Source organism: Carassius carassius, chromosome 22, assembly GCF_963082965.1.
Source record: "Carassius carassius chromosome 22, fCarCar2.1, whole genome shotgun sequence".
Taxonomy (NCBI): domain Eukaryota; kingdom Metazoa; phylum Chordata; class Actinopteri; order Cypriniformes; family Cyprinidae; genus Carassius; species Carassius carassius.
Window position 1 is genome coordinate 4770714 of NC_081776.1, and position 14237 is coordinate 4784950.

Sequence of the window (14237 nt, forward strand, 5' to 3'; positions counted from 1 at the left end):
GGGCAAAAGCCAAAGTGTTTGTAAGCATTAACAACACAGAGTGAGCTTCCTCATCAGATGTGTTACACACAGGAAGCTGACGGCTTCCTTTTCCTTCTTGATGATACAAATAGACAGAATAAACAGCAGCAAAACAAGAACATCAGACAGAGCAAAAGAGCTACAGAGAAAATTTAGATGATTTGTCAACTGAGGTCCAAATTCCTGGATGTTGCTCAAAGTAGCACAGTTGGTCTATTAAAAGGCATGCCGTTGACGATGCAGAACTCTGCTAAAGTAAACCTTGCAGGATACCATATTGTACAGTTAATAATGAAAGCTTGGGAACAAGGCTTCAGTCACTGACGTAACAAGCTTTATGTTGCTCAGGGTGTTGACTGATCATCTTTCTTGCTGTATCAGGGCTGCCTCAAATCCATTAAGCCTGAAAGTGGAGTGAATATGTTTGCTCTTGCAATCACAAGCCTCAGAGCAAAGCATACCAGATTAGGGCATCAGGCCTGCATTCCTTCAGCTTGGGAGAATCACATGTGAAGCATCACGGCACTGCCATTCTGACTGGCTCTGTCTGGAATCAGAAGAACTCGAAAAGATGAGGATGGCCCAACAAGAACAAGAGTGCATGGATTCCACTTTATTCTTTCCAGTGGTACTATCTTGGATTCTTTCTGTTTTTTGGCGTTCGTTCCAATGGCATACAGTGGACAATGAGCAGAGAGGATGTCACATGGACAAGAAGATTATTTTAGACAACAGATTTTAGGTAACACCGGAGCTTTTTTTTTTTTTTTTTTACACAATCCGAAACTGCTTTTTGTGCAGAGTGAGCATTTGAGCACTATACTCCAATATTTATGAGGATGTGGGAGGACTGAATGTGCACTGAATTTTTTAGACTGGCTATCCGCTTCTCATTTATACACGTAATGAAACCAAGAGCAGAATTATCTACATATGTGGTTTGGTGTGGAATATAATTTTGGTCAGAAAGACGGCCACGGGTGCTCATCTCTCCTTTAACCCTACTAACCTACGCAGGGTCACAGACAGGTCCAGCAAGGCAGGAACCAGCCACCTGACTGTCACATTCCACATGGGAGAGGCAGAAGGAATCTTGCTGCAAGGGAAGGAATGCTGAAGGGTCAATGGGGACTGAGTAAAACGTAGTTTTATAAGGAAATGGATTCAAATTTTTCACAAATCCAGGTGAAATACACAAGAATAGTGTTCATCAAACAACAATTACTATCAAGTGGAGGTGTGTAACAGTCAACCGGAATGGATTTCAATCAAATTTCCTGGGTATACCTAGATTTCTCAATTTTATATGGTAATCATATATAAATGCAAAAACAAAGTTTGATACAATTCTGCTTGTGGATATCTAGAAAACTAACTACTAAGCATTACAAATAAATCTTGTTTACTGAAGCTTGAATACCACCAACTTGGCAAATTTACAATTAGTTCTCAAAATTCCTCATTATATCAACCTGATACTTCACAACCCAACTTGTTTTCTGAAGGTGCATAACTCAACCAATCAGATTAGAGCTTGCCAGATAGTCAAAGTCTGTGTGCAATATTCACAAATTGTGCCTTTGCCATTTGAGATTCGGTATACAGTTACATGGGAGGGTCACTGTGACCGACAGCGCATCAATGTACAGTTAGGTACAACAGCTGAGCTGAGATTGTGCCACACTTCTGGGTTTTTCATTCCTAAAGCTCATGTGAGAGCTAGAACATTCCTTTAGGCCAACACTGCCCCACGTCATTACCCAAAACTGTCTGTTCCAGTTCTGACCATGGAATGGAACGACAGCGGAAGATGAGGTGTTGCTATTTTTAGCTTGTGAATGGGGAAGAAAATCTAAATTCTGGAATTAATGAATACTCTTTATTTTTTGCATTTTGCAAGTATTTCTGCAACCTGCTTTAGGGTCACTGAGAGGTGTCCAGAATGATGTGTACTACTGCAGAGGATGAGCTAAATTTTGCCTGAACATCCTAAATTAAGTTAACCTCCAACAGTTTTGCACCCACAACAGGGGGTTTAACACAGCCTTGGAATGACGTAACAGACCCTGACAACCCAATAAACATCAGCTCTTGTTGATACAGCTCAGGCTACACCTCTAGCACTGCATTTATATGAGTGTGACAGTGCTAACATATCCCTGACATTTAGCAGAAACAGCCTGCCGCAGCTCCAATTAAACAAGACGCATTCCTACGGACTGAGTGGAACACTATCACATACCTGTAATGAGATTTGAAAAAATCAGGGGTGGGGGGGCAGCAGTTTCAGTAAATTCCAGACTTTCTTGGGAAAGCTAGCATGTTATGCACGCACATTGGTCTGATGAAAGAAGAAAATCAGATATAGCCAGGTCTGCCACATATCCGGACTTGCTTTATTTTTTACAAACAAATTGCACAATGATCTCCACATGAAATTGATCTAAACACTTCCTAAATCTGAGCTCTTAATTAATGAGAGAGAATTGGCCCAAAACTTACTTTACAGAAATATGTGAATGCAAATGCTTTAAGCTATGCAAGTTCAATTTCACACGTCTATTTTACACTGTACTAAAAGATCACCAGGACTTTTTGTTAACCATTTCAGCCAAGCACTTCTGAAAAAGCCACCTACTTCTTATATTTATCAAACTCTCCTACTCATCCAAATCCAAAATATATTGCATCTGGACTGCTATTCTGAGCTTTCAGCTTGGTTTGTGGTTAAGGGAGGTAGACGATACTAGAGAGACACTCATTCAATCGAATGACCCCCTCTTTAAAGTTTTTGTCCTCTTTTAAAGCTGACGTCCTGCCACAAGAATCCAGAGAATGCAAACGCGAAACAGCCACTGATATCTGGGAGGAGTTGCGGGACCAACCAGCCCACTCTGCAAAAAGCCACTTCAAAAGAGCCTCTAAGATGCTCATCATACAGGATACAAGGTTAACATGCTTTCAAATTTAGGGTATGCTACTTCATTGGGTCCTTTTAAAAAGAATGAAAAACTGAACCCAGAGCCTTTGGAACAGTCAGAATCAATCACAGAATCAATGATAATAACTGCAATGAATTTGATTAGCTTATCAGCTTATTATGCACATAACTGGACTAAACATTTTTACTGATTAGCAGCCCTATTAGAAATATGTCCATTTAATGATGATGAAGCACAACTCAAAACAAACAAGAACAAATGGGGTCAGTAGGGTGAATCAAGGGCGAGACTGAATGGTAAAAGCACTCTTTATGTATGTGTGTGTGTAAGTGTGTAAACAGCATCTTAAGAGGCTTACTGAATAAAATGAGGGGCAGTTAGGGCTGAGGTGAGCAGTGAAATGTGAGGAATTTACTGCCCTCCCATTGTGACCTTTAACACACTTACACTACGTACAAAACCATAGAGAGAGACAATGGTGAGAAAGAAAGACTGCAAGAGATCAAATCAGATTTCCCTCACAAGTCTTGATACTTGAATTACACTGTTCCATACCACATGCTATAGATCAGGATCTCAAAGAGGAGATGAGCACAATGTTGAGGGAGAGAGCTCCAACAAGCTTCAGCAGGCAAAAAAAAAACTCCATGTCAGAGACAGACAAGCAGCAGCATGAGATTACGCATTCTTCTAGAAGGAGTACAACCTGCTTTATGTTACCTATTTAGAGTGAATCTGGTCCTTTAAAGAGTTAATATGCAGGCAAAAAGTTGCAAAAACAGGTAATTCAACAAATGTCATGATACTGACATCACAGACATTAACATATAATCAGTATGCATTCAAAAGTTTAAAGAATGCAAGCATCTCACAATGGCAAAGCCCTCTGTATATTTCCATTTGCGATGACATCTTTTTTCCTTCCAGCCTGTGTAAGACACAATGGATAAATACACATACACACGGGTCAGTACTATAAATGAGAAAGGAGATCAGTGCTTGCAAATGAAGGAAGCATTGCTCATGGCTTTGTCTTTCTCACTCCTTTTGAAAAAAAAAAAAAAAAAAAAGGATTTCAACAATGAAAAGGGAAACGGCTATGGCTGGGATCCATGCGATTGGATTTCTTCCTCAACTGTTCCTCTAACATCCTCTGCATTATTCACAGATGATGACATTCTCTCTGGGGCACGTCTCTTTTAAACCGACCCAGAGTTAAGGCACCTCCTGCACAAATTCCTGCACTATGCTATCTCACGGCTAGCATGTGGTGATAAGGCTGATGGCGTGAAAGCCGCAAGGCTTTAAATAGTTTAGGGTCAAAACCTCAGTCAATAAATTGCATCTGGATTAGAGTATACATTTGTGAAGCGAGTCAATGTATGGACCCTGTGTGTGTGTGTGTGTGTGCGCGCATGTGTTTAGACAACTGATTGCAAGTGGTTTCCATCCCTCTCGTCTTCTGGAAAAGCTCATGAAGAAAAGAGTGTGTGATCTGTGGAGAAGTGGAACAGTTTACACACCATTAGGGCACTGAAATCACATTAGAATTACACACAACTTCAACATTTTTACCAAAAAAAAAAAAAAAAGTTAATAATAATAAATAATTAAGGGAAAATTAACAAAAACCAGAAAGAAGAAATTGTGAGTGATATTTGCCGTATAAACCTCACTGGGATATTGGGCAGTTGCTTTTAACCAGTTTTATACTCTGAAATTCATAAGCCAAAACACTTAAAGAAATACCACATCTCTCTTCAGCTGGACACACAATTTAAGTATCATCAATGTTTGAAGCATAAACTGTGCTGCGCATATACGACACCAGTGTTAAATAATTAGGTTTGTTTAATATCAGGGGTTTGTTAACCAAGTAGGAGTTATTCTGTGCGGTGCTTGCTAAGTGAAGACTAACATTAAATCCAAAATGTTATGTCTGCACCGTGCTTTGTTTCAGCTCTGTAACTATTTGGCATTTTAGGAAAAAAATTTGTCAGAGCGATAGATGGGAACGAAGTGAAAAAGAAAAAGAGGGGGGACTGAAATCTTCACAGTGCATTTAGCTCTTGCTCCCCCTTTTGTGTCTTTACTATTGTAATTTGGCTGAATAGAAAAACAAAAGCATAAAGGGATGCCTCGGCTCCCATTAGGAGAGCCCTTGCTTGCTTCTCCCTGAATCCATGAGGAATGAATTGGGGGGAATGCCGGCCTTTGCCATCCTACTGGCTCATCTATGATTCAACACATACCAAGGCTATGAGGACAAGAGAGACCCATATTTAATCCAATAAACATATTCAGAGTGATAAGGATTTACTGGTGCATGCTGGGTAACAAAAACCATTATTCAAACAACTGATGGCACAATAGTTTAACTAAATTGCTACTAAATATGTAATAATTGCATCCTAATGGAAGAACTGGAGAACATTAGAATTTCAGACAAATAGGAAGAAACGTTTGAGTCAATCCAAAGAAAGAAACTAATTCCCAAGTGACCTCAAACGTGAGAAAAAAAACAAGCTCTGCAGATGAATCAGCTCTGGGAAATAAAGCAGTTTAGATGTATCATTAACAAAGTTGACTAGATAATCTTCTTTCCTCTTCTGCATCCAAGAAAAGTCTCTTTTGCTGATGTCCGGTAAGACTTCAAATACTTTGCAACTACAAAAGCATCCTGAAAATGAAAGAGAGAGAGTGAAAAAGAGAGCGAGAGAGTGGGGGCGGACACAAAGCAACCCTCCCTGATGTCCTAGCATTGCTCTCCCCTTATTCTCTTTCTGCGCCCTCCCTTGGTCAAAGAAATCAGGAGGTTTCCATTGGACAGATCTCTGCTCTCGCTTGCCCTCTGACCCTTGATCTATCTTGAAATGTAGGGCAAATCCCCCTTTTAGCAAGTGTCCACACTTCATAATGCTACTTTGCTTTCAACAGTGCACATCGGTTCAATCCCCTCATCCTGGCAGCATCAACATGACATCACTGACTTCCACCCCGCCCGCAGTGCATATTTTGCACACTTTCATCAGTATGTGCTCTGACATGTTTATGTAATGGTTTAAATCTATGAGCTCTTGGGAGGAATTACTAATAGTCTGACATCAGTCTGACCTGTGTGTATAACGGTTCAGTTTGTGCACATGGACCTTCACCAGACAACTAAAAACAATCCATGTTTATCTGTGTGCAGTTATACTTGCTCCACGAAAGGCCCATTCTGAGTAGAAACCAGATGCAAGGACAAACACAGAGTGTCTTGTGATATTTAGAGAAAACACTTGAGTGTACAGTATGTAATGAGATACAACTGAGTTTAATTTGCCAAGACCCAATTTGTTAGTGTTTTTAAGAGAAGACGACGACAATTCTGGCCAAATATAACTCAGCTTATGGTATGAAACTAAAATAGCTCTGTCATGTTGAACTTATAGTAAAATCTATTAAAAAAAATTAATTACTTAGGTAAGTTATTGTTAACACATAGACGTTAACTACAGTGGCATTGCTGAAAATGCAACAAGTTCACGTTTTAAATTTGAAGCCTGACACATTTTTGAATGCAACTAGAGCTGAAACAACGAATCGATTTAATCGATAAAAATCGATTATTAAAATAGTTGTCAAATAATTTAGTCATCGATTCGTTGCTAAATAACGTTTATTTGCCGTAAGCGGCTCATTTCGTGCATATTTCAAATCTGCGGTGACCAAAGTGTGGCAGTAATGAGCCACCGGAGGTTTTACTCAGCCAGTACAGCAGGAGAAGTAGCGAATAGCCAATAGCTGGCCTCGTTTTATGTCACGTGCTTCCCGAACAGCGTCTCTGCAGCATTTAGCGGGATGTGGGAGACTGGGAGTACTTTACTTTGAGCCTTCAAAAAAGAAGAGTAACCTGTAAACTCTGTACTACTGAACTGTTTAAGGGGACATTCACATATCGCGTCTTTTGCGTGCTCAAGTTCGTTATTTCCAACCCCGCACCGCATCGAGTTAAAAACATCTCAACTTTTCAGAATGCTGCAAGCGCATCGCGGGTCATGTGACAAGAACTAACCAATCAGCTTCATCCTTTCCCGTAACAACGTTAAAAGCTCAGTCAAGATGAAAGGAACAGCTGATCATAGTTGTATATGGATTTCCATTTTGAAATAAATTTAGTAGCAGAGCTACTGCAAGCGATTTTTTGAGCTGCAAATCCATTTATCCTTTGCTGAAATTTCCGCGTCTTCAAGGAGAGAGCACGTCATGGTTGCTTAGCAAAGGCAGACGCCTCAGGGGCGCTTCTGCCCGAGTGCTTTGGAAAGAAGGAGAAAGAGGCGCGCCTAGCGTTTTCCACGCGTTTTTAGGCACGATATGTGAACGGCCCCTAAGACTTTTATTTGTGCAGATTCTCCAGTACAATGTTGTTTGCAAATGTTTAGTCGTAAAAGCTGATAACATTGCTTTTTAACAGTTAACATTTAAAGCTTTACAAACATGTTCTGTGATCAGTTTGTAGTTTACCAGTTCAAAATTCAGTCGTGCAGCATAATTATGACTGAATGAGAGAGGTAAATGTTTAAAGATATTTGAAATGCACTTTTTTTCTAAGTATTCACTGCTCTTTTTCACACAGCAGGTTTTTTGTGTGTGACTGTCCAATTTTTTTTTCTGGACAACCTTCTGATGGATTTTACTTTAAATTGTGAGTTCCATTCAGGTTTCATGCCACTGGCACTTTATTCGAAGGATTGTTTACAATTTCACAGCAAAAGCTATAAAGCTGTTTCCCAGTAAATAATAAAATACAATGCACTGCAATTTTATTCTGTTTTATCCTTATTCTTCATGAAAATATGTTCTGAAAGATTCCTTAATAAGCTTTGTTCAGGATGTTAAACTATTTTAGGAGCTCTAAGGACTGCCATGGTGAAAACATTATTTGAAATCTCCTTGTGAAATTTGCTAGAGTATGGGTCAGTGTTCTGATTGCAGAAGAGTTCGACAAAGGATTACTAATACAATAAAACAACTCCAGGTATATTTTTGATTAGGATATGACAGTGCAAAATGGTTAAAATCTCTTAAAAATCTATGCTGAAGGATAAAGACCATTTATTAATAATTTACTTGGGGAAAAAATGGAAAAAACTAAAATATAAGTACATAAACCGATTAATCGTAAAAATAATCAACAGATTAATCGATTATCAAAATAATCGTTAGTTGCAGCCCTAAATGCAACAATGAACAACATAAATCAAGCGAACATACGCATTCAAGAAAAATATGAATGTAAACACTTCCAGATATGCAAATTTGACTTTATCAGGAATTCTTATGACAATACAATTGTGCTTTGCATTCTCAGCATTGCTGCAAGCGGATGCTATAGGATGTATAAGTGTAAAAATATCTTCATTTTGTCTTTCAGGTCAACCACTTTAAAGAGCAACAGTTTAAAGAGAACTTTGCTGACTCAGCTGATTAACATGTCGGTATATTTACATCTAACTGTCTGAATAAGCATGTACAACAAGACCATCCATGACAGGATCACCTATATATAGTAGGACTATGTTTTGGGCCTAAACTGAAACTTCACCAAAGCTGTTCTTCACCCACATCCTGTATGGGCACCATAAGAGCCATGACCACAAAGCTGCATAAACAAGTTACACCAACATAACTTCCTGTTGTAAGTATGGCACTCTTTTTTGAATCAAACTTACTGTTGTGTTTCACAGGAGCATTTTCAAGCCTTTGGTCACCCACCAAACAACAAAGACATCTGTCATTTATGAAGACTGAACATTGTTGCAGAGGTTGAGAACATGGTAGCTTCTTACCTGAAGTTCACACCACGCTACTTCCACCGTTGTCTCCGTGTCCAAACCCTTGTAGACGGTTTTGAACGAGCCGCGTCCAATCTCGATGTCAAATTTGAGGAAACGCCCATCAGGCGAGGTGCCCACAGCTTTGGTCTCCACTTCTTCGTCCTCCTGAACCTTTTTCTCAGCCTCCCTCTGCTCAGCTTCAGCACGGGCCTTCGCCACCCCTTTCTCCTCCTCTTCACGTTTGTCTGCTACTCCACTCTCCTGCTCCTTGTCACCCACATCGCTGAGCTCCGTTTCCACCATCCCAAGGGTCTCGATCTGCCTCACACCCACATCCTGCACAGATGGGAACTGTACCTCCACAATCCCATCAACCCCCGCAACTCGTCCATCCTCTGCATGTTCTTCACCCGAAACACCTTCTTGGGTATCAATGGTAATGTCAGGGACCAATCCCAGCACTACAGGCACAACAAACTGCTCACAGTCCGGAGGCGAGGTTAGGATGCATGCTTTGCTGGGCAAGTCGAGGGCTGTGACATTGGAGTCACAGATGACACTACGCCTAAAAAATCTGTGCTCGGCTGTCTTCAGATCTTTATCCATGGTGTGGCGTCGTTTTCTGACCTCCGTGTCTAGCTTCTCACCCACCAGCGAGTCCGAACCGGAGCCATTCACATTGTTTGAAGGTGGAGGGGCCAAGAAGGTCACCACCTTGTCGGGATTTTCTGACGACATCTCTCCAGGAAAAAAAATATATATTTATAAATAAATTATTATTAAAAAAAAAAAACTCAAATGTAAACCTTGACTTTTTGAGTAAATTTCCTCTTTCTGCTTTTTACTGTGGCACAAAAAGCCTATGGAGAAAAAAAAAGTAATAAAAGCTCACGTGAACCACAGAGTTTGCTGGAAGGCCCCCTCCGTGGGGTATTCCTTACTAACAGTTACTCTTACAGTGTAAGGGGCCAGAGCCCAAGAGAGGAGGTGTTCTTTTATAAACGTAAAAGAACAAGACACAGTCACTGAGGGGCAAGCACTGATGGTGACAGACAAAAACTGTCAAATCCACTTCATCCATCCTGCAGTGACCCAGAGACAGCCGTCATTGGGCATAAGGGACCGCAAGAGGGAAAAGGGCAAGAGCCTTGATATTCTTCAGACCTTCAGAGTACAGGAGACCTGGCTCCAAAACCCCAAAACCAGCTCCAGATTTACTACAAGAGACATATAAAGAACATATTAAATGCACACTCAAGTTTATTGATTCAAAAGCATTAAAAGCAGTTCTCCATTTGAATAAGCATTTTAAAAATTATTATATCAGCATCACTTAACTTAGAAATAATCAATATAAACCTACGTTTCAACTAAAGACACTTATAAACAACACGAAATTTTCAGTATTACGTTCAAAGGAGCGAAAGGTTAACTACTTCAACTTCGAAACCTTTAGCTAACTTCGGTTTTCCGTGCGTGTGACTGCTGGGATTTCTCCAGGTGTTCAGTTTCAATCGTATACATATAATAACAATAATAATAATAAGAAGAACAGTAATAAAATGTTGTGCCTCAAAATGGAGACGGGTCGCCCTGGTTACGTGGGGTGGCCAGCTGAGATTTGGGGAGATATTTTTTTTTGTGCAATTCTCCAGCAAAGACAACCACAAAACCCAATCAATTTCTGGCGTATTTTGCATTTCTGACGGATTTAAATGATTAAAAGTTACCAGCGATGCTTTAAAAAAAGTTGTCAAGTAACGACGAACGTTGGTTCTTCGGGTCTCGAGCTCGTTCTTAAAATCTCCCCGCGCGCTTTAATCGCGTTTTTTGAACAGGAAGCGCGTACGAACAGAGAAGCAAAATACGATATACCAGCCTATACTATGCAATTGGTCATTTAATATTATATTCCTGTCAACCCATAATAAACAATCTGAGGTTTATAACCAGGTATACAATGAAAAAAATGAGGCTGGCCAGCGATTACCTTTCGTATCGTCATCACTCCTCTCTGATGTAGACAAAGCGACAGCTGCAGTTGCTTATGTTGACCGAGCGAATAATTTAATAGAGGGAATCGCCGAATAGTTGTAAACACCAAAAGAATCACGGCTAGAGAACCGAATGGTGAGAAAATATAAATTCCATGAATTTAGCCCCGCTTCACGTTCATCGCGCTGTTTGCTCTAACGTTACAGGCCAAGTTTAACACGGAGCTGCTGAATCCAGCGTGATGCAATGAGTCTAATACATTCGGTATCCAGCGTAACGATGTATCCCGTGATAAAACATTATGACAAATCAACAACCGAGTCCGGTTCCGGTCGACTGCACGCGGATCCGCTGTAAACCAGCGATTTTCTTCCTTTCACGTGAACAATGCAACAAACAACATCTAACGTTACTGCGGTTCGCGTTCGCTGCTGTCGAGACGACTGAATCGTTATCCTTACGCAGCAGTCGACAAATGACAACTGTTGGTCTTCATATGCAGTGTTAAGGTTTCTCTGGAACTGCTGCTGTCGGTTCGGGTGGTGTTATTGAGACTTCGGTCTGTCACGTTGGTTTTAGCTCCGAGGCTGCTGCTGTCTAACGTACCCTCCCACTGAATACTGACAGCAGAGACGCCAGCCTGCAGGGTCTTAGAACGGCCTGAAGATGTCGCTGTTTCCGCCCTGGGTTTATTTACAAATATGCAGTGCAATGCAAAAGTTGATTACCTTCCTCGTGAATGCAGTTTTCCTCACTTCAACTTTGGTTGCGATGCTAATTTTTATTTTTATTTTAAAAGCTGACATTCTTAGTGTCAGTGTATCCTGATCTTTTTTTTTGATAGGCGATGTTGTGTAATGCATGCCAGCGGCACACTCTTTTATGCTTCAAGTTGGACCACAGCAGAGATGCCAATATATCTTGTTTTCCCTGGCATGGAATTCTGGCTCTTCTTCCATGTGGCTAATTAACAGTAAATCTGCAAGCAATCAGGCCGTTAAACTTCAACTTCTGGCACATGTACTTTAACTGTATAAATAAAGAGAGCTTTTCAAATTCCAGCACGTTCTATGCAACAAAAATCCTTTTTTTTTCTGTGAATTTTATTACAGATGATGGGCATTAAATAATGAAGTATGAAACAGTTAACAGTCCTTCAGAAAAAGTGCATGCAGATCTCGAAGGATATTTGAAATTAATAAGCGTTATGAATCATGAAGTAAATTGAAAATGTTAAAGATGTCAAACGATGAAAGCGAAAACCAAAATAGCTTGTTTGCTGTAAGTGCTCGGTGCTTTATTAAAAAGGAAGAATGAGGAAGCATATGGTAAGCAAAATTTAAATTGTAATTTTGCTATAAATTTTTTTTAATGATTTTTACAAATTTAATTATGCAGTTTGCATTCATATATTAAGCATATCTCCTCGGTTTGTTATGCATTTCACTTTATTATTTTGCAAAACATTACACATTCAGTTTTATATATTAATATATATTATATATTAATAAAATATTATTAACAATGTATGAAATGGCAAATACAAATTATGTTGATTTTTCATTTTGCAAAAATTGTTATCACCATTGTGAATTCAAATAAAGGAAACTTTACTGTTTTCTTTGCTCTTTTTTCTCTTTTTTTCTCTCTTTTATTTTCTGTGGCCATATTGTTTTCTCAGAGCCCCTTATAACACTAGACATTTGTTTTTCTTTTTTTCAGTTCTCTTCCTCTCCAGATGGCACACACTAGTAGAATCTTTCTTAACATCATTTTCTATGGAGGCCCCACTGCTACATAAAACCACCTGTGGGGTCCAAAGAGGCCACATAAGACGTTAGACGGTAAGGTGTTGAGGTCACGGTATGTGTCTTTGATTGCACCCTGAGAAGCTGTTTGTTTTGGATGCATTGACTTTGGGATGGGTACACATTGTTCCCCTGCCCAAATGAAGGCAGTGATTGAGTTCTGTTGACACACAGGTCAATTGAGAGCATGTGGAAATTTCACACTGTTAAGAATAACACTGGTAAGAAGACTGCATTAACATACATTTACAAACCTCTCACTATTTGACTAATTAATTCGTGCAAACAGAATGTGTCAAGTAAGTGTGAAAATTCTATTAGGGGAATAACAAAATAAAGACTGACAATGAGGATGTATATTTTGTGTTATGTACTGTAGATTTAAAAAAAAAAATCCTTCAACCAATAAGTAGATCAGTACATTAGTTTATCCACCAGGGGGTGGTAATGAGTGATTGAGAAAAACTGGTATTTTTTTTTTTGTATACATACACATAATTTGGTTATTCATTATGACAAATATTATTTTTATATATTTTTTTTAAACATTTGCGAGTCCCCTCACTGTGCATCGCTGGGATATTGCATTTAGGCTGGTCTTTAAGATAACTGCAACACTTCGGAAGGTAAATATTTGCTCTGAGATTGAAACAATGCACAAGCTAATCTAAATGAGTGTAAGGAGGGTTATCTTAAAGTCACCATGTCAAATGCCTGCTGGAAAGTTTAACATTCCATTGTAAAGAACCACTGGATGTCCACGCATGCTAAACTTTCAACCCACTTGTATGCAAAGTCAGGTGACATACAGTATATAATTTTAAGAATATGCAGATCCACTTCATTCAAATTCAAGCTCTTGTACCAGGAAACAAACAAAAAAATTTGCCCCACTGTTTTTTCACCTATGAGTGTGCAAAAAAAAAGAAAGAAGAAGAAAAAATCTAAATGTGACTTGATTTTGGTGTTTCAGTTAACTTATGCAATACATAACTTGGTCAGAAGACAAATGAACTTGGGAATCTAACATAAAACAGTAAAGCTTAGTATTTAGGCAACATTCCAGTTCAGAACAGGTTTCAGAGTGAGGTGATCTGTCACATTTCTGTTTTTATTCAAACTTCTAAAACAAGTCCTGCTTGATGGTATAGAGAAGAGCGTACACAATGTACAGGACCCATTCCAGAGTTCAGTGGCTGGGTGGAGCCTAATGTCTTTACAGGAAAACAAACCCACTAAAATCAATGTTCTTCATTAACTAAAGGGCAATGTCTTGAATCTGCTTTTTTATCAAATAAATACAGCCTTGGTGAACATGAGAGGCTTCTTTCATAAACATTAATGTATCTTACCAACTCCAAACCTTTGAATGGTTCTAGGTTATGCACAGCACATTAGCTCACACACAGACAGAGTAAGGCCAGTTGGACTAGATTCTAACATGGATAGAAGTTAATTTTAATTCAGTCTATTTTTAAGCCTCAAAGTGGTCATCTGCTGTGGCTCAGTGTTTGAGCTTACATGCAGAGATGTTTTGGGCACTCAGAGCACAAAGAACCACAAATGCCACGTGTCCACCACTATTACAGCTGCTATGGCACGCAGTCCATGGACTGTGTCAGTGACTGTAGCTGCTACTGCCTCATTGTGTC

At 39.4% G+C, this 14237-nt stretch overlaps 1 protein-coding gene across 1 annotated transcript in view; it reads right to left on the reverse strand.

The window, feature by feature from the left end:
• LOC132098747 (serine/threonine-protein kinase WNK1-like) overlaps nucleotides 1–11626 on the reverse strand; it is an 87545-nt gene extending 75919 nt beyond the window's left edge. Inside the window, exons 1-2 of the mRNA XM_059504902.1 lie at nucleotides 10773–11626; nucleotides 8795–9999 (exon numbers count right to left, since the gene is read on the reverse strand). Of these exons, the coding sequence (XP_059360885.1) occupies nucleotides 8795–9520 (726 nt within the window). The 5' untranslated portion in view covers nucleotides 9521–9999; nucleotides 10773–11626. The remainder of the gene's footprint in view (nucleotides 1–8794; nucleotides 10000–10772) is intronic.
• Between the last annotated feature and the right edge of the window lie 2611 nt (nucleotides 11627–14237).